General features: G+C 37.4%; 1 protein-coding gene across 10 annotated transcripts in view; it reads left to right on the top strand.

Moving 5' to 3' along the window:
* ARPP21 (cAMP regulated phosphoprotein 21) overlaps positions 1-21,288 on the top strand; it is a 333,260-nt gene that overhangs the window by 169,570 nt on the left and 142,402 nt on the right. For 9 of the 10 annotated variants that reach the window (XM_061586883.1, XM_061586882.1, XM_061586885.1 and 6 more), the window contains exons 2-7: positions 10,666-10,837; positions 12,553-12,725; positions 13,469-13,510; positions 14,165-14,248; positions 17,823-17,973; positions 20,480-20,558. In XM_061586883.1, coding sequence (XP_061442867.1) covers positions 12,591-12,725; positions 13,469-13,510; positions 14,165-14,248; positions 17,823-17,973; positions 20,480-20,558 — 491 coding nt within the window. In that variant the 5' untranslated portion in view covers positions 10,666-10,837; positions 12,553-12,590. Of the gene's footprint in view, positions 1-10,513; positions 10,556-10,665; positions 10,838-12,552; positions 12,726-13,468; positions 13,511-14,164; positions 14,249-17,822; positions 17,974-20,479; positions 20,559-21,288 lie in introns of those variants that run through there. The other variant, XM_061586880.1, reaches the window with a different exon arrangement.

Raw genomic sequence — 21,288 nt, 5'->3', positions numbered from 1 at the left:
TCAAAGTAAGAACAGATTAGGCAGGAAGGAAAGAATCCTTCCAACTGAGATAAGGTTCTAATGGGTGAAGACTGAGAGGGGGGTGAAGGTAATGACCTGGCCAAGACAGCAGGAGGATGGAACTAGGAGCAGGAAATCATATAGCTCAGAGGTAGTAGTTAGCAGGGTGTAGAGTACAGCTGAAATGAATTTGTTCTTCAGAATTCTCTCCTGGGAATTTTTGTTTGAATATTTGCTGGATATATGCTTTACATACAGGAAGTTCTACATTCAACCCCTGGCATCTCCAGGTAGGACTGGGAAAGACTCCTGTCTGAAATCCTGGAGAGTCACTCCACATCGGTGTAGACAGTACTGAGCTAGGTGGACCAATGGTCTGATTCAGTATAAAAGCAGCTTCAGATGTTCATTCCTATGAATAGTCAAACGTTTGCTGAATATTTGCTTAATGTTTGAAATGTTTACATCTGATGGTACTTGATATATATAACAAGTGTTTGATAGCTGACATGGAATGGCATTTCATATTTGATAGCTGACCTGCAGTGGTATGTAGTAAGTGACAGAATTTGGTATCTGCCTTTTTAGGAGCTTTCATTTTTGATGCCTGCCAAAGTTCAAGATTCAATAGATGCCATCAGCTCTGAAGCACCCATTTTTTAGGGTTAAATTTCATATTAGATATTCATTTCAAATTAGACATTTGGAATGTTGAAATTAGTAATTTTGCCAATTGTTTAATATTTGTAGAAATTACTTTGAATTCAAGAATAATAAGGAAAGGAAGTAAACATACTAAAGCAAAGTTCAGAAAGCCAGGAATCCAATGAGGAAAGTGAGTGTAGCTTTTCAAAGAAATTTGCCTTGGGGTTCTCCCCTCCACCTGGCCAGTTTCTTTGGATATGTGTTGGCCTTGGTTATTCTATTGGCTAATGAGCCACCTACAAACCACTGCTGAACCAGTAGAAAGAGTATTTGTTTGGCTGCAAAGGCCATGTTGTAGTTCACATAATACCAACCCAAGTTTGGGCGTTGCAGTATTTTAGACCGAAGGATTATCCCAGGCAGTTTTTATAGAGGACATAAAGACATTTCCCTTGATAAAGCATATACTCAAACTTGTTGGGAACCATACCAACTTATTCAGCTGTCTTTTGTTTTTCTACAAAAAGCCTTCCTCTTTCACCCTGAAGTGGAGAGCTGCCTCTTATTTGCAGAGGGTCCCTGCATGATACAGAGTCCCAGTGTTGCAGGATTCTAAACCACTCGGAGTTTCTAGGAATAGAGAAAGCTCACTGCTTTAGATTTACTCTCCAACTCATGGAAAACAGCAGCATATTGATGGTGGGGGGTCGGGGAGCTGGAGAACCATAATCATCGTTGCTCGTGTGTAACATTTATATGCAAGCAACTGCCTGAATAAACCTATAGTATATGTCTGAGTATCTTGATTATGTACAATTTACTAATAGGATTAGCAGATTAAATATTTAAAGAAAGACAGTTGGGAAAAGGTTGTCACAACAAAAAACATTAGGTTGTGTGGAATAATGCACTGAAATCAGAGGCATCCTTTATTTTGTATGGTGGTCTAACATAGATGTATAAAGTTCAAAGTACTGAAACTCAAGGATGACAGGCCACTCCTCTCATGATTGATGTGCAGTTAGTAGAATGTAGATATGTAATGCACTTTCTGTGGAGCTGCCCTCGAGGTTGGTCAGGAAGCTGGTGCAAAATGCGATGGCATAGCTGCTTGTGGGGGTAGGATATTGCAGACGTTACCCTGCTGCTGAAAGAATTGCACTGGCTGTCTATTAGCTACTGGGCCAAGTTCAAGGTGCCAGTTTTGGTATACAAAGACCTATACAGTTTGGGATCAGGATACCTGAAAGACTGTGTAATCCCTTATATACCCAGTCATTCACTGGACGAGGGCCTCCTGCAGATCCATCTTATCATGAGGTCTATTTCCCACAACATAGGAAGTGGACCTTTAGTGTAGTAGTACCTACCCTTTGGAATAGCGTTGCCAGGTTCAAGGCCTGAGACTAATCCTGTATCTTTAGGAGAAGAGAAAGTCAGCCACATACATGCAGGTGTTCTTGCAACCCTGTAATGGGAAAAAACACAAGGAGGAATTCTCCCTTCCCCCTGCACAACTTTTAAAGATACAAAAGACCTCTTGGTTGCCAGGCCCAGCCTAAAGATACAGGATCAGTCTCAGGCTTTGAACCTGGCAACCCTACTTTGGAATTCCCTTCCCTTAAATATTAGACAGGTGCCATCTCTGTTATCTTTTTGATGCCTACTGAAGACCTTTCTCTTTCAACAAGCCTTGTAAGTAGAGACCTTATCCCAGTTTGTGTCGGTTTTGGAATTGCTTTTTAGGATGTGTTTAAAGATTTTTTAAAAGATTTTTTAACATGTTTTATTTTTAAAATGCTTTTAAGAAGTTCTGTTTTTGAGATGTTTTAAGATGTTTTTGGTGTTTTGTCCTTTTTTTGCTGCCTTGGGCTCCTTTTGGGTGGAAAGATGGGATAGAAGTTTAAATACTACTACTACTAATAATAATAATAATAATTATTATTATTATTATTATTATTTCAAACTTGCACAGTGAGTGGATTGTATAATGACATTTCACATCTAAGCAGAACCTGACACAAAGTAAATATAAAACTCTGAGCTTGTTCAGACATAACCCTAAAGTGTGGTTTAGCACTTCATTGTGCATTTTCCTCTCACCACTCCCATCTCTGGTGCAGCTGTGAGGAGATTGGAAGTTTTGCTTTTTCTTCCATTTTCAATTAACCACTGTTTATCATTATGTCTAAACCCTAAACTGTACAAGGTTTAGAGAAATGAGGCAACTTCATAAACCACTTTTTAAAGTTGGCTTGTTTCAATTGTAGTCAAGACTAATAATAGTTTGCCCGGGGACAGACATAATGGGAGCTGATAGGTCAATTTGTGTAATGGTAAATAATAGTTTAACTATGTCCAAATGAGACCACTGTTTAGGTTGTTGTTTGGGGTGAATTTGGTCGACGGGTTTTCTTTGGCCTGTGGAGTCAGCATACATGAAATCATATCAGCAGAGAGGATATGCTGGTGACCCTGAGGCATTTTTTATGTTTTCTTCTATTATATGATTTGGCTCATTTGCTTAAGTCATCTCTGAGCAAGAACTACTTTAGACATATCATTTCTGCTCTCTGGGTGTGGCAGCACTGCAAGTCTGGACTAATATGTGGCAAATCCTGCCTCAGACTAGATGAGTCTTTCCATCACTGATGGAAAGGCAGAGTTCAAATTTAACAAATTAATGTAAATAAAGAAATAAATAGCTAAGGGTTTTTTCTTTAATCATTTTCTAGTCAATTCTTGTCAAGGTATGTAAAAATTCTGAGTGCAACTCTATTTCTGTGAATGCATCTAATCCAAGACACAAACTCTTAAAACTGAGTTTATATTCCTCTTATGAAACGCTGCCTTTCCTTGTAAAGAGAGAATTGTGGGGGAAATATATTTGTAAGTTATAGTACAGCACAATAGTTCGTGTACTTATGCTAGTACTGGGGGTAAATTACTACAGCTGCCACCAGCTGATTCATTTGGTGGTGGTTGTTATATGCCTTCAAGTCGATTACAATTTATGGTAGGATTGCCATATTCCAGTCCCACAAATCCGGGCTCCCGACCCTGCAGTAGATCACAAGAGAGAGCTTCTAGGCCCTCCCCCATTGCACAGGCCCACAACACCCTCCTGCATGCTCCACCTACCTCTCCCTTGACACAAATGCTGGTCACGCTGTGGGTGCAACCCTGCCATCAACTAAGATGGTGGCCAAGGTTTCCCTAAGGGGCTGATGCCCCGCCACCATCTTGGTTGATGGCAGGGATGCGTGCACGTAGCTTAGCTTTCGAGATCAAATGAGATCAGGCATGTTCAGGGTAGTATGGCTGTAGGCTGATTCATATGGATGACCCTTTTATTCTTTTATTTTATGTTCAGCTGCTACTTAATATCTGCAGTTAGCTTAGGGTAGAAACACATTCACTGTTCTGCAGGTTCCAGTGCATCTCCACCTCTCTCTTCTGAAAACAGGGGCACGTGACTCTACTCAAACCCTGCTCTTTTTACTGTAAAATGAACCTGGTGGGAACAGCTTGAGTGGTTTTTTTAAAATTCAGCTTCAAAGAGATTTAGCAACTGATCAGAAGATTAACCTGTTCCCCCTCCAGGTGTGGCTAATGGAAATGCTTTGATCTGGCGATTAGTGTGTTTACAGCCCTAGTCTGTGCACAAATATTTATAAATACCCACCAGTCAAAGAACATGGACATTTATGTTCTATCCCATGAACACATGGGCTTCCTTTAGGGGGAAGGGTGAGATATTTATTTATTTATTTATTTATTTAATAACAACAGTAACAATAACCACAACACCACTAGTTTTCCCAGTAACGACTACTAGCCCTAGCTGAGACTATTCAGCTTTTTCTGAGGTAAGGCTGGGGCAAGGTATGACAAAAATGTTCTATACTAAAAATACAATTCCTGTGCTTTATGCAAGCCATGAATATGGGCAATTATAATGCAGCTTGACCTGATCATTAGCACTAATAATGCAGTCCTATGCATGTGTACTCGGAAGTATGGCTCACATAAAGGACTAAAATCTTGGTGAGTGCTCCAAAATGGTGGATGATTTGCCACTTCCAAAGCTTGCTTCAGCCAGAACAGGACGTAGAGGTGGTGGTGGTGTGTGTTTTTTAATTTTTTCTTGCCTGTATTTTCCCTCCCCTATTTGCCCCCTCCCACCGAAAGCAGTGGGAGGAATACTAACTACAATGGCTTTGTACTGCCATTGTTGTGGCCTGATCAAGGGGATTTTGGATCCAAGGCTGCCCAAATGTACTTCTGAAGTGCCTTGTTCTGGCCCCTATCAGCAGTAGGAAAACTGCTAGAAGTATATCTATCTCTTCAGAGATTTCTGTGAATATACCAGGGATCTCTGGAATGAATGCATTGTTCTGTTGGCAGAGCTCTTCCCCACCAATGGAGGTGCCCCATTCTAACTCCTCTCAGCCAGCCTTCAGCAAGAGTTTGGAGAAAGAGTTTGGAGAGCTTTAAAAATAAACAGTGTTCTGTGTATTTGTATATATTCTAAATTAGTAAAAATAATATTTTACAAATTTATAGTGTTCTTTCTGAAATTGTATAAAGGCTCTTTTAAGTTTAAATAAAGCTGTTTTTATGCTTGTAACAAGCAATTAGTATGCACTTTTATTTAGTAAGAATCTAAGTATTAGATTTTTTAAATTTAAATCAATTATTTAAATTGGCCTTTTTGCTCTGGGATTAAAGGCAATGATTTTAACTATAATCAGTATAGTATTAGAAAACTAAAAAGTATAAAAATAAATGTGGAGATCATTTATATAGATTTAACTGATATTAATATTGTAGTTGTATATTGTTGTAACTCAACCTTGGATATTATGGTGAAGGGTGGGTAAGAAATCTGGGTTCAGGCCTGGTTATGGGACTGAATCGGTTGCCCTGATGGATGACCTTTATCGGGAGAAAGACAGGGGGAGTGCGATCCTGTTATTCTTACTTGATCTCTCAGTGGCTTTTGATACCATTGACCATGGTATCCTTCTGGGCTGACTTGGTGAGCTGGGTATTGGAGGAACTGTTTTACAGTGGTTCCGATCCTATCTCCAGGGTCACTCTCACAGAATAGCATTGGGTGACTGTCTTTCAGCCCCCTGGCAGCTGTGCTGTGGGGTGCCGCAGGGTACCATCTTGTCCCCCATGCTGTTTAACATCTATATGAAGCCCTTGGGAGCAGTCATCAGGAGCTTTGGGGTGAGGTGTCAGCAGTATGCTGATGACACCCAGCTCTATTTCTCCATAACATCTGAATCAGGAGAGGCCGTGCAAGCCCTGGACCGGTGCTTGGACTCGGTGGTGGGCTGGATGAGGGCCAATAAACTGAGTCTGAATCCTAGCAAGATGGAGGTGCTGTGGGTTGGTGATTCCCAAGTTTGGATAATTGGTCAGTTGCCTGCTTTGGATGGGGTTGTACTCCCTATGAAAGAGCAGGTCCATAGTCTGGGGGTGCTCCTGGATCCATCTTTGTCGCTAGAGGCCCAGGTGACCTCTGCGGCTAGGAGTGCCTTTTACCAGCTTCAGCTGATAAGGCAGCTGTGGCCGTTTCTGGACCGGGATAGCCTGACCACTGTTGTCCACGCACTGGTAACCTCCAGGCTGGATTACTGTAATGTGCAATATGTGGGGCTGCCCTTGAGGTTGGTCCGGAAGCTGCAGCTAGTGCAAAATACAGCTGCGAGACTGCTCACTGGGGCAGGGTATCACCAACATGTAACCCCGCTGCTGAAAGAACTGCACTGGCTGCCCATTTGCACCTGGGCCAAGTTCAAGGTTCTAGTTTTGGTGTACAAAGCCCTATACAGCTTGGGACCAGGATACCCGAAAGACCGTTTTACCCCTTATATACCCAGCTGATCACTGCACTCTGCAGGTGAGGGCCTCCTGCAGATACCATCTTATCAGGAGGTCTGCTCTGCACAATATAGCGAACAGACCTTTAGTGTGGCGGCACCTACCCTGTGGAATTCCCTCCCCTTAAATATTAGGCAGGTGCCATCTCTGCTATCTTTTTGGCGCCTTTCGAAGACTTTCCTCTTCCAACAAGCCTCTTAAGTTGAGACCTATCCCAGTCTGCATCTGTTAGAATTGCTTTTAATATATCTTTTAGTATCTTTAACCCTTTGTTTAAAGATGTTTTTAAGTGTTTTTTTAAAATGTTTTTAACGTTTTTATGTATTTTAAAGTCTTTTTATGATGTTTTAAAGTGTTTTTAGTGTTTCTGTTTGCCTCCCTGGGCTCCTGCTGGAAGGAAGGGAGGGTTTTAAATAAAATAAGAAATAAGAAATAAAATTAAAAATTAATAATAATAATATATGAGTTTGGATTGTGACCCATACCAGATTTTGAACTTCTAATCATGGGGGTACAATGGCAGATGAATGTAGTTTGGGGAAGAGCCATAGATCAGTGGTAGAGCATCTGTCTTGCATGCAGAACGTTCCATTTTTAACCCCCAGCATCTCCAGGCGGGGCTGGGATGAAACCCTGCATGAAACCCTGGAGAGCCACTGCCTGTTAGTGTAGACCAGCCTTTCCCAACCAGTGTGGCTCCAGATGTTGTTGGACCACAACTCCCATCAGCCTCAGCCAGCATTGCTGGATGGACCAATTGTCTGACTCATTATATGGCAACTTCCTATGTCCCTGTTGGAGCACAGTTTAAAGAAAGTTGGTAGCTTACAAATAACTGAGACATTATTATTATTATTATTATTGTTGTTGTTGTTGTTGTTGTTGTTATTATTTATTAGATTTGTTAGTCACCCATCTGGCAGAGGCTAATCTGCCACTCTGGGTGACGTACAGCAAAACACAAATACATTCCATATAAAAACATAAACGGAGAACATTAAAAAATTAAAAAAATAATTAATTCAAAATTAATTCAAATTCACAAAACCAGTTCACTATAGCAAAATTCCCTGAAAGATAGCTTTGCCACATTTTTTTAAAAAATGGCTGTGCGAATTGGCTGCGATGCTAAATTAGTTCAAGAACAACAGATTTGCATAGTGCTTATATTGATTTGGGGGCAGGTGTGTCTGCTCATGTAGTTTCCAAATCACAGGTCAATACCTTAATCCTAAATGCATTACTTCAAAGCAAGTCCCATTGACTTTAATTGAATTTATTTTCAGCTAAGGCTACAATCTGATGCACATTTACTTGGGAGTAAGCACAGAAAGATTTATTTCCATATAAAAATGGATAGAAACTTAGGAGGTTGCCTTATACTGAGCCAGACCATTGGTCCATCTAGCTCAGTCTTGTCTACACTGACTGGCAGTGGCTACACAGGGTTTGAGCAGAAGTCTCTCCTGCCCTACCTGGAGATGCCGGGGATTGAATTTAGGACCTTCTGCATGGGACCTTCTGCTAAATATGGATATGATCACTCTACATGCTTGCTTGTGATTGCCAGTACTCATGGGAAGCTTGATCCCATCCCAGCTGTAGCTCTTACGGTACAGCAGAGGCAAATTTCCTATTTATTTATTTATTTATTTATTTATTTCTGTCTCACCCTTCCTGCCAGTAGGAGCCCAGGGAAGAATGGCATTTCCCCACTGACACAATACAGCAATGTGAGCATTGGGGAAAATGAGATACCCTGGAAATAAAAGTGCTTGAAGGACGATATCTTGATTCTCCACCTACAAAGTGGGAAACAAGTCTGCACTTGTTGGTTGATAACCTAACTATTTGGAAAGGCCTAAGATTAAACTTTGAGTTTCTGCGTAGACAAAGAAACTAGTTCCCTTAAATAAATTTTAAAAGCAATTTCTGAATTGTATATTGCACATACAATCGTTATACATGATACTCATTGCATGTTGGATTTGGGAAAATATAATTCCATTAAAAATTAGATATTTTCATATGAAACTTCTTTAATATACCCATATATGCATGTCTTTATATATATTTGAAAGACTCATTAAGGAAACTGTTGCATCATCGTCAAAGCACTTAAATGCATGTAAAGATAGGTTGAAAGATAGTTCTGTGGTCCCTTTTTAAAAATAAGCTGCCAACAACACAGGTTGAAAATGATTATGATGGACTCCAATATGATGATGATGTTTTCCATCATGAAATACATATATATCATTGTTGTTTTAGGTAACAGAGTTCATTGTATTTTGCAACTCCAGTACTGAAAGTCTTAAAGACTTGTCTTAAAAAAATTGTGTCCGGCTATCCAGACTTTATAACATATTTGCCTAAAGCACCGCTTCTATGTATATGCGCTGATAGGGATGTGTGGAATGCCAGAATAAGATGCTTCCTCCATTTCAATATTTGAATTGCCGTTGGACACATCATAGTGTTTTTACTATTATGATGTGTGTAGTTACTAACACCTAACATGGGTTGACTGTCCTACTTTTTATTACACTTGTTTAAAGCAAAACAGGATTGTTTTATTTTTGGGTCATCATTGGCAAAGGATCCACTTGTCTGGATGTTTGTAATGTGTCTGTGAGTTTACAAGGACATATTAGGACTTTTGGACAGAGCTTGAATCTTGGATTGGCTTACTAACTGGCTTTTGAACAAACATCCTGCATTCTGGTTCAGTGTGGAAGTCTGTTGAAGGATTGGGCTTTTCACAATGTTTTCGTCTGCCCGTTACCTTGTCATAAAATTATATGAAACACAATGAAGATTTTGTTTTGTTTTGTTTGGAGCTTAGAATGTATCCAATTCATTTTCTTATTGTTAGATAGGATTTTTAGTTAGAAAGGATATGCGGTGTTGAGTTAATCTGTCAGTAATTGGTTCATTCTCAAGGTTCTGTGACCACTCCCATTGCTTCTACTAGAGTTGCATTAAGAGCTGCATTTTTCTCAAAGGACAATTAGCGTGTTGCTACTAATATGTTTCAGCTAATATTAAGCTCCAAGGGAGTAGATAACATTTATATTGTTGTTGCATATAAAACAGGAGAGGCGAGACAAATATATTTACCAACTGGTAATTTGTCTGAACAGTGCTCAGCATAATGGGTGATTAGAATATGGTTTTAAAAAATAAACTGTTATTTATAACATTTATTGAAATAAATTGCTTGTGATTTCTTTTCATAACAGAACTGATTTATCTTATAGTTTTTGCCACTATTCACAATTTAATTCCAATGCCTACGAGAGCCTGTTGTACATTAATATTGCCTGGTACATGATATCTCCTTTCCTAAAGATTTAATGAAGATTTCAATAGAATTTCAGTCAGTTGCCAAATCTACCTCTCTAAAAGGCAGTCATGATATTTCAGTACTTTGTAAATGTTTCTATTTTCCTGTTAACCTCTCGCTTTTCATTTAAACCAAATGCCCATCTGGTAGCAACATTCGGTATAAACATAGCTTAATGCGTTTTTGAAGCAACTGTGCCTTCTGTCTCTCTCCCTAAGCAATCTTTTTCCTCACATCCCACGTTATTCTGACTTTCCCCTAATTTCCATAGCTCAGAATGGTTAACTCTCTCTTAGCCATTTTAATGGCTCTAACTTATTAAATCAGCTCATTTATACTTGCTATTGAGGTCAGTTTTTTTAAGTATTAATTCTGAAAATTGAAGCTTTGGTTACAGCAAAGATATTATTTTTTCTTTAGTGACAATATTGATTTCCATTGAAGCAAAGAGATGAGCCTTTTTTAAATGCAAAGTGCTAGAATTCACTAAAAAGGTTAAAACTGAAGTGAGTAATCTTCGGCACATAATATGCAATTGTTAATTTTAGATTCGTGCGTAGGAGCTGTTATGACTTGAACAGCCGGCTCTAGCCTTCATTAGAGAAGAAGCACACAGTTTTGAGACAGGTGGAGTTGGATCAAGCTGTGAAAGTGATTTGCTTGAAGCTGGTCATTAGTATTAGAAATCTGGTCTCTATTTATTTTATCTTTTAACCCTACCATGATTATAACTATTACTATAGGTATTTACTTTTTGTCTTTTTCTCCCTCCCCGCCAGGTTGATGACAATGATCTGTCAAACTCTGTAGAGGAACAGCATGGAGATTGGCACTCTGAACTGTTAATGGGGTCATGGGACTCATGTTGTCATTGATCACTTGTGTGGATTTAACCAGTGAGGACCATCAGCGACTGATAGAAAGGCATCAAGAATTAACGCAGCACTGAAGGTAAACGGCTTCTTTGTTACGTACCGAATGGCACAAAAAGGTTTAATTTTTGTGGATTTGTACCATGCTCATACATCCACATCAGCTCTGTGAGAGTGTTGCATTATGTATATATCTCTTGAGCGCTTACCAAGCGATGGGGATAATGGTTAAGATTCAAGTAACAGAAAGTATTATATTTACATTTAAGAGAAGGAATGGCTTAGTTTCATATATAAGTGTCCTGCAAATAAAAGCATAAACTGTAGGGAAGAGTATTTTTATGTGTGTGGACGGAAGGGAAATGTAACATCTTGACAGTACAACACAGTACCCTAAATAAATAATTGGTTTGTTTGGTTGTTACCAACCTGCTCTTTAAATCATGCAACTTTTACCCCAGTGTTCACATACAAAAAACAAAGAATATGTAACTTTTTTTTAAAAAATCCTCATTCTTCTAAGTCCCCAATTCTTAGAAAAAATTATGTTTCACTTGAAAATTTAATTATGGAACAGGGCCTTTTGTGTATTTCTCTTAAACTGACAAAGTAAATGCTACAGTATAAATATATATGTAGTTTTCTGAAATTTTTGGAAAAAAAGCCCTCAATGCACTTTGTATTTTCCTTTGAAATAAACAAAGAAAGGAGACATTACAAAGATCTATTCAGTGTTAATTGCAACCTGTAAAAGAAACATGATGAAGTCTAGATTTATCTAATAACCATTATTAAATTGTGAGAAGAGGAAATACTGAAACCTGTTTTGAAATAACTCCTCTTCATTACTGCACTTAATTTTCTTCTTAAGATTAGTCTTTTTTAAAAAAAAGCAAAGGGGGAGAACAAAAAGTCCTAAATTATTCATGAGATAAATCTGACAACTGATCAGTAGGGGAGGTGTAAGGGCTGAGGGGTATTTCATGGGTAGGGAGAGGAAAAATAATAATAGGCTTTAACTTTCAAGAGCCATTTTCAGCTGCTATACAGCAGGCTAATGTGAGCTGAGACCAATGCTGTGCATTTAAGATATCTTCATCAGACCCACCCTGCCAAGGGCTTCTGGAGGATCTCTGCTGTGCTGGAGAGTGACATGTGGTTTGGAAGAGGCTTTTGATTTTTACAATGGAGTTGTCAGTTTGATGACATTGACTATGAAGGCTTTATTGCCAAATTTAGAATTAATGTTTATGCTGAATACCTCTTCAACCAAGTTTAATTTCCCCCCTTTCTTGTTGGGAATGCTATATCCTTGTTGTTTGTACATGGGGGAATGATGAGTGATATGTGTGTGCATTTATTTATTAATTAAAAAGCAATTTACATTCTAGCTGAGGGTCTAGTCTATTTGATGCCTCTCCAACATAAAAGCATGAATAGGTTATAATGTATTTGGTCCATCACCTACCCGGTAAAATAATTCTTTCCCATCCCACATTCGTAGTTGTGGGACAAAAAGGGTAGGGGGAGGAATTTAAATAGTACCTTCACATTTGTATTTTCTACAATAATGTGTACTTGAAAGCAAGCTGTTCTACTTGTTTGCTTGTACACAACTCAACTTTCACCCGGAGTACTTCAGTCCATTGGTTCTGTTGAATTGTATTACCGTAATTCTTTAGCTCCTAGCTGTGCTTTGTTAGTTTATCATGAGGGAAATAAAATATATACCTCATGGGAATAAAAAGGCAAATATCACCTACTATTTTGTTTTTAAATGTCTTGACCTTTCAGGTCATCAAATCTTGTTCTATTAATTTCTATCTGGGAGAATGTCTGAGCAAGGTAAAACAGAGGAAGCTGGAAACGAACAAGACTCAGCCATCTCCCAACAAGAGAACTGTATCCTTAATAAAACTGAAAGCCCAGAGGCAGATGAAAAAGAGGAAAATGGCAAATCAGACCAGGTAAGAAGTGTCTTTTCTGTTAAACCATTGGGTGGACTTTTCTTTGGCCGTTTTCTGATTCTTTCAATTTTTTTAGACCTTCTCCCCACTCCACCCAATTCAGATTTTGAATATGTATTGTATGCCTTTGTTTTCCTTTCTATTTTGGAAGATCTGCATTTGTATTAATTACATTCATCATTCATATTGTTGCACTGAAAGGCCATAGAACATTTCTTTCAAAGAAATACACCAGTTCATGAATATGCCAAGGGAAGAAACTACCTGTATTGTCAGAATCCCTTGTGTAGGAGGAAATAAGGAGGGAGAAAAGACTTCTCAGCACAGCTGTGTACAGACAGAAGTTGTGTAGTAATGCCTATTGTATCTAGCTTCAAATTGCCACAAAGAGAAATAATAAAAACGCCACTGAAATGTCCGGCTGCTTTGAATTCCCACTTAAATACATATTAAAACTAGAAGATGAAAACAGAGGGAGATTCAGATGATTTATATAGTCTTACTTTTTTTAAAATTAAGTTTTTATGTATGTATAAAAAGTCATCTACCATGGCTTGTTACCACCAGTGAGATTAATGCAAAGGTTCCTTAAGGAGTCATTCTAAAGTCCACAAGTTACCAACTTATTTGACAATCACCACATGAAACTGGTACTTCGTGAATGATTTAATGAACTGCTGTTATTGCTTTTATACATATTTTCTATCCATAGAAATGCATAATTTGTCACTTGCTGTTTGCAGAAACGAGGTGCTAACCAGAACCAGCAGAAAAAGAGACCCAAGGTATAGCTTTTGACTACATCCTCAGAGTCACGATAAACTGGCTTGGGTGAAATGTTGCATGTATGTGCTTAGTTATAAAAGCTTATTACTATTTTTTCATTCATATAGTTATAGTAAGGTTAGTAGATTTTCATGAGTTATTCGCTACTTCTGCTAGTGTATTTCCGCCAGTTCAAGCTGCTGATCTTTTAATATGTTTGTGTTTTGTGTGCTATACCACTGGAGAAAAAAATCTGTTTCTTTTTCCTTCTGTGGATAAACTTTACATTTATGTACAAATACTCCTTAAAGCTTAGAGAGGTGTGCAACCCAAAGTTGGAAGGAGAAAGTCAAGCACTTTTTCAAACTTGGAACATTTTATTTTATCCAGTGTAAAAGCTGAAGTGTTGCACTTAAGATCCTTTTTCATTTGAACACCTGCATGTTGTCCGGCATTTTTGTTTTATATTAAATTCTGCATAGGAAATACATTATTTTCAGCTTTTCCTGTTTGTGTTCTACCCCCATTCCCTCCCAGCAACACGAACCTGCATGCCACTCAAACAGAGTTTTTCCTACTTTGAGATCTATTTTTTTTAAAAAACAGTGTGGAAGGCTAGTGCATATATATTCACAGTGCTGTTCAGAAGTGATTTTCTTTTTCTTGTATTTCAGTCAGGAGGCAAGGGAAAACTGGTCCGAAGTCTTGCTGTATGTGAAGAATCATACCCTCGTCTGGAAACAGAGAATGACAATCAGGTATCTAAGATCAAGACATTAACTGCATGGTTAATTTTTGCTTTTATGTGCATGATGGCATATTTGGGCTTTAAATGCATATCTTGATTTTGGAAAACCAAAATCACCTTTCACAAGAGCATATTGATTTTTTTAAAAGTTGTCTGGTTTTTTAGCGTGTGCTTATTTTGAAATAAATGAGTAGCTCTACAGTATGTCACAGGGTGTTATTTGCTCTCTTTTTTTCCAGACCCCCTGAAAAATTCAACAAATGGAAAAGAATTCAAAAGAATTCAGATTAATTATTTTTTAAAAAAACTCAAACAAAAAAAGATAGAATTGTTGTTTTCTCTAAGGCTATCTCTTGTAAGACTACACCAGGCATAGTACTGAGTCCACTCTGGCATCTAAGTCATGCAAGGTCCATGTATCACTTCCCTGGAACCAATTTTGTAGTTACCTCCAAATTTTTGACTTTCTAAGTCATAATGATAAAAAAGAAAGTGCATTGTATTCTATTTGGTTCATTTTTCTGATTCTTGGTGCCAGTTTGCCACTTGCAAAGCATGTATTTGATTTAGTCTGTATTTGTGTTGTATACCATTTATTCCAAAGAAAATAATATATGGATCAAATCAGGAAAATTTAATCTAAGACTTCAGAATTTTGCAAGATCTTCTACACTTATTGCAAAAAAAGCAGCTTACATTGTCTTTCCATTTGCTTATAAAAGCAAATTTAACAAGAACACAAACCAAAAAAAAAGGTAAGCTTCTTGCCAGTATTTCTTACTTGAAGACTCAGATATTATTTGAAGAATGAGATCAGCCATAGAGAGGGAGAGGAGACAGAAAATAAAAGATGAACTTTTGTTAGCACAAAATAAATATCACATTTAAGTGTACTTTCAAAGACTTTCCTCTATTAACTTGAAATGAAACAAATCAAACTCTCCTCTTTGAACTCTACCATGGAGAGTTTTATTTTTTTGAAAGACCAAAAAACCCACCACCCCATATCTTATTGCGCTGTGGGGTTTTTGTACTTTCTTGCTGCTCTACAATGACATTTTATGCAGTAGGACACTAGATAGGTTATTTTATCAGTCGTGTATAGATATTTTGAGAAAAAACAATACTACAAAGTATTGGCTCAACTTGCATATTAGAAATCTGTGGCTTTTGTTCTGCCTTTTATTTGTGTTTTCTATCATTTTCAATGGAAATTGAAAGGAGGATAATTTAAATATATCACATTATTAAATGTTGCATGGTAGTCTGCAAACGAAATGTAATATACCGCAGAGACTATCAGGTTTGGAGGTAAAGGCTAAACACCTAATGGTGCAATCCTATGCATGTCTACTCAGAAGTAAATCCCATTAAGTTCAGTACCACTTACTCCAAGGTAAGTGTGTATAAAATTACAGCCTAAATTGCCCCCCAATGTCAGGCGGAAGAAAGCTGAGCTTCACATTCCTTCTTTTCCCTTGTCACTATTTGGTCCAGTATTGGGGAGAATTATTTGATTATAATGAAAAGAATGCAAGGATTAAAATATTTTCTGTCACCAAAGCCTCCTCCTTAAGGATGATTGGCTTTATATAATTGGATAGAAGATATACTCAATTGAAAAGGTGATTAATGTTGCACTGGGAAAGTTAGACCTGTGCTCTCCTATTTGATGGCTAAAGGATGTTAGAATGGAAATTCTTTCTTTCTTTCTTTCTTTCTCTCTCTCTCTCTCTCTCTCTCTCTCTTTTAAGTTTATTTGGATTTTTTTATTAGTTTACTCTAACTGTTTACAAAGCACAGGGTCTAAATAATCAGAGAATGTACGGTACATTGCCAGTACTACAGATTGTACTACAAACCTAATGTTTGTATTATATTGAAAAATTTGCCTTGATTTTCCTGTGTAGGAAAAATCTTGTTACCTGTATTACTTGATCATGAAAGTTTTATCTGATCGCACACTCTGTCCTTACTTTAAAGGAATGTTGCCTCTAATGTTATAATATTGGTTTATCAGTGTATTATTGCAAACTGAACATCTCATGTTGTTCGCTACACTTATCATGTATGAATGTACTTATCAACGTTGTAATTTTACTATTGAGTAAAAATATCAATAAAAATAATACAAGAAACAAACTTTAGATTGATTTCACGACTCTGCAGCACTTCTGTGTGTGTTTATTTCAAATGCAATGAATATTTAGAAATGGTATGTTATATGTATGGCACAAAGTATATATGCTGTATGCTTATATGTTTGTTTTAGAATGTATGTAAAGTCTGTCTTCCATTTCCTGTAAAAATGCAAGTTCATTATAAGAGTCACTTTGACTTCAGGATAAAAGACTGTAGGTAGCAGAACCAATTAGAATTCTTTCCTCTGTTTGAACAACACAATTGCACTTTTATCAGCTAGCCAGATTATCTGGAGGGAGGTTACAACAAATTCAGAAAGACCTACTAATGATAAACAATGCATTTTCACTTTATTTTTCCCAGTAACCTTTAGTTCATTCATTACATTCTGAGTCATGGGTGTAAGTTATGTCCACTTAAGCCCCAGTGACACAAGTGGGACTTGTGTTCATAACTGTGCACTAGATTGGGTTCATAAACAGTTAAAGAGCCTTTTCTCCTGGCATTTACTTTTTATAACATCTTCTCTCAGAACTACACATTCAGATATAGCTTAGTGTGCAAGTTGATGGATCTAGTAATATGAGATCCATGATAAAGTTATCGGGACCTCTTCAACAATACATATATTTATAGAAAGTGTGGACATTTGAGTTATTAGCTTGTTAGCACTTTCTGAGTAGGATCACCATGCACTGCTTAAAATGATAATAAACAACTTCTAAGGCCCTACTCTTAAGAACACTTAGTAAGATGTAGAGTACATAGTAGGATCAGACTTAAGGTATGTTTTTGATGAAAAATATATCTTTATTGAAAGAACATATATAGTAATGAATTTCTAGTGCTATAATCTAATAAGTACAGTTAACTGCTGCACTTGATCAGTATCAAGTGCTAACTTCCTAGTTCTAAGCACACTTCACCAATTTCTTTATTTTGTTTTTAAGCTATACTTAATTAAAATTAAGTGTGCTTAAGTTTTAAATGCCTCTGTCCTCTATACATTTACTTTGAAAGGCTATCTTAATTTCAGTGGAATTTATTTGATGCCGTAGGATTTTATCCTTGACTTTAGTTGTAATCCCTCATTCCTTTCTGTTTATGCACTTTTACATGAAAGTGGTTCCCACTGAATCCAGTGGGGCACGCTTCAAGGGAAATTAGAATCACTTTGAAGCAAATAAGTTAGGATATGTTCAGGACTAAATTCTGATCCTTAGTGGTATATAAACATCAGAAAATATATAAATATCTGGAAGTAAAATAAATATCAGGAAGAAAAATTGGTCCCTACAAGTACACTATTATATTTTCCTAAGATTGAGTTCACAAAATACTGTCTGGCTTCAGCTTTTCTAAGCATGCACTTCATAAAGCATTTTGGAAGCCATGCCAAGTTTCCTTAATCTGGCCCTAAATTATTATATTTTTTTCAACAGGAATCAATACAACTACAGCTTTCAAGTTTCCCCAGCCTACAAGAAGAGGATAAATCTAGTAAAGATGACTCTGAGAAAGAAAAAGAAAAGGATAAAAACAAAGAAAAAGATAGAAACAGTGAAAAACCCAAGATAAGAATGTTATCAAAAGGTGAACAAAAATATTTAAGTCATTATTTAGTCATCTACCATAGTCCCATATTAAGACATTTTTGAATGCAAGAATGTATTTGCTTGTATTTGTGCATTTATTTGATATTCTGTATATGTTTGTGGGGTTCTGGTACATGTATTTGTTTACACATTGTTTGTGAAATATATGCAGTATGTATTGATTATGTAACATGTCTACACAATTTCTGACCAACAAATTCAAATACAACCAATCCACGTATGTCAGACTGCCAGGGGCTTGATTATCCTGTTTGGCTGGTTGCCTGGAACTGCAAAACCAAGGGAATTGTCAAAAACTCTGCTAGTCATAATATGTGGCCAGTGGGCTCTGTTCAGCTTGCTGGGCCACAAATACTGCTAACCTGAAAATATGCAAATAAATTTGAATAAGTAACTATATGAAGGAGAATGAACTATTCTTTTTAGGAAACACAGTGAACTTGATCACTTGTTACTTCTCTCCCTAGTCTCTGAAATGAGATCAGTAGTGGCCTTTCTTTTCTCTACCTCACTGCAGAGAAAAAGTAAGACGTGAACTGCATGATGCTGGAACTGGAACATCCCATGTTCAAACTAATTCATAATCATCATTACCTTCTCCCCAAAAATAAGGATGCTGTGGAGAGACTGGAAGCAAGCAGGGAGAGGAGTGCATGGGCCAGAGACCTGTTCCAAATCTTAACCTAGATACAAACCCAAAGGTCAAATAATGAGTGAATAGGTTCAGTGCACTTTGGAACCTATTCCACCACCCCACTCAGGGGCAGCTTTTGTACAGTGTGTTTGTATGTGATGCCTGTGCACAATTATTGTATGTGATTATAACAAGTCCACTTAAAATATTGCACAATATATGGTAGCACATATAGTATCATATAATTTATTATTAGTGGCACCGTACACTCTAAAGCCTTCACCTGTATTTTCATGCTGACCTAGAGATCCATGAGCGCTACTGATTATCAGCAGTTAGTTGGAAGGGAGTGTGCCTACAATGAGTGACTTCTCCCCAATAAATAGAAAGGGGTGGACTTGGAGCTCCTTCACCTGTAGATTTTTGTTTCTAAGCAAACAACCTGAGTTTGTTATATGCAAGGGTAATATCCCTGTTCTTGTAAACTCTTCCAAATGTGCTGAGTGAGAATCTTGCACAAAAACCTGTTGCTAACTGAGCCATTATCTCTTTATGTTTTGTTGGGAAATTATCCCTTGACTTTAATCTGAAACAGTGCTCTTTTTTTAACCCTCTTTTTTTTTTGGTGCCCATGGCAGTCATTTTGTGCTGGTACCCACCTCACGTTTATGAAGATATGAATACAGGTATCTCATTTTTTAGCACACAAAAAAAAGCACTGGTCTTATGAATTAATATACAGTTAAATATCCTGCCACACATTATAAATGTGACATGTGAAATGTGCAAAAAAACCATCAAGAGATGATTGGTGTATTTGTGATGATCCAGTCTTGTCAAACTTCCCGAATGAAGTTTGGTGTCATCACTATGGACTTGCTACTGTGCTGGAAATCTATTCTGAACAAAAACTGTATGCTTCATTGCTGTCTACACATTTACATGCCTTAGTGCTTCCCAGTGTGTTACAGGATGTGCATTCCTTTTCCGATCATAGGTCATTCTTTTGATACTATGCAACAATTAGACTTGGAATACAATCTGCAAGGCACTCTAGCAATGTAATCACATTTAAATGCATCATGTGACATTGGAGTGGGTGCTTTATGGGTTGCCTAAAAGGATGTACGTTTCATATATGAATCCAGAAAATAAATAAGTCTGGATGCAGCTGGACAGAATAAAAAAAACAAACAGCTGCTATCTGGATATTTAGGGCTGTGCAGTATCCCCCAGAGAAATGTGCTGGTTTTATTTTTAAAATACTTATCTGCTTTCTTCAGAATTCATTTCCCTGCTCAGAACCCTCCAAATTCACCTTGAAATGTTGCATTAGGTGAATTTGGTGACAACTATAGATTAATGCATTTTTGAGATGGTTATGGAAAAAAACCCTCACATTATATCCAGTCAAATCCCAAAACTAGTCTTGATTTGCCATGTTGTCTTCCACGTCTGCTTTGATTTACTATCATTCTCATAACTGTTCAAGCAAAGCAGACTATGTCAAAAATGTAGGATTTGCCTGTTACATGACACACTTGCACAATATTAGTGGCTGAAATAATTGGGAAGGCTGAAGTGGATCTGTACATCCCTTGTGTTCTTCTAAAGCCAAGTAATTTATATATAAATATACAGTTGTACTTGGAGCTTGGAGCTGTGGGTACAGTGAATTGGAAGAATGGATACCCTCCCACTGTTCTGTGGGGTAGTTTAGCTAATGTAAGTCACAGCTTGCATGCACTAGGTACTCTTTCAAACTGCTGGAGATGGGGAAAACTTTACACAATGGCTTTAATTTTTTACCTTTTTAAAAAAGAAACTATTAGTAATGTATGTTTTTCAGACTGCAGCCAAGAATACACAGACTCAACAGGCATAGATTTGCATGAATTTCTGGTTAACACATTAAAGAATAATCCTAGGTAAGTATCCTTTTTTTGCTTGGCTTGAGATCTAGCAACTGGGAGCAATGTAGTGTTAGTTCTAGAATATGCGGTGGTCATGGTGTGGGAAATAATATGTATGATGCTATGAAAGCATATTGATTTTAGCATGAATCCCTATAAGTACTTCATAAGCTTTCCATTTTATAATAGTTTAATTCCTTTCTCAGAGATATTACATACATTCCCTTCCAGCCTTGCAACGCAGCATTTAAAACTCAAAAAAGTGTAGATCAGTGTTTCTTGTACGTAGCCACCCTGCAATGTGTGATGTGGATGCAGTTATGAAAGCTCTTGAATGCAATTTCATTAGTTGATCTAAATCAACATTTATCACAATCATCTGTGATCATGTAATCACACATTTTTGGCAGTGTAAGGTCATTGCCCTGAACATAAATGGGTAATGATATGAAGAATCAAATAAAAACTCTTAGACACAAATACAAGGCTTATACATATTGGGGGGGGGGAGGATTTGGAGACCCAGTTGAAATGGGCAGAGGGGAGGAAATTTAGAATAGCAAACCAATAAGAAGTAGTCCAGCTCAAAACAGTTGTTTCAGATCCCAGGTTAATCAGGAATACTGATTAGGCCTACACTGGCTGTGTTTTGAGAACTGTGGTTTAGTGCTACATGAATGAGCCTCAGGTACATGCACCCCTCCTTCTGCACAGCTACGAGGATAAGATCAGAAGCATTTGTTTC

This window comes from Rhineura floridana, chromosome 10, assembly GCF_030035675.1.
Source record: "Rhineura floridana isolate rRhiFlo1 chromosome 10, rRhiFlo1.hap2, whole genome shotgun sequence".
Lineage (NCBI taxonomy): Eukaryota > Metazoa > Chordata > Lepidosauria > Squamata > Rhineuridae > Rhineura > Rhineura floridana.
Note: the sequence above shows the minus strand (reverse complement) of the source record. Positions and strands in the feature narration are given on the sequence as shown.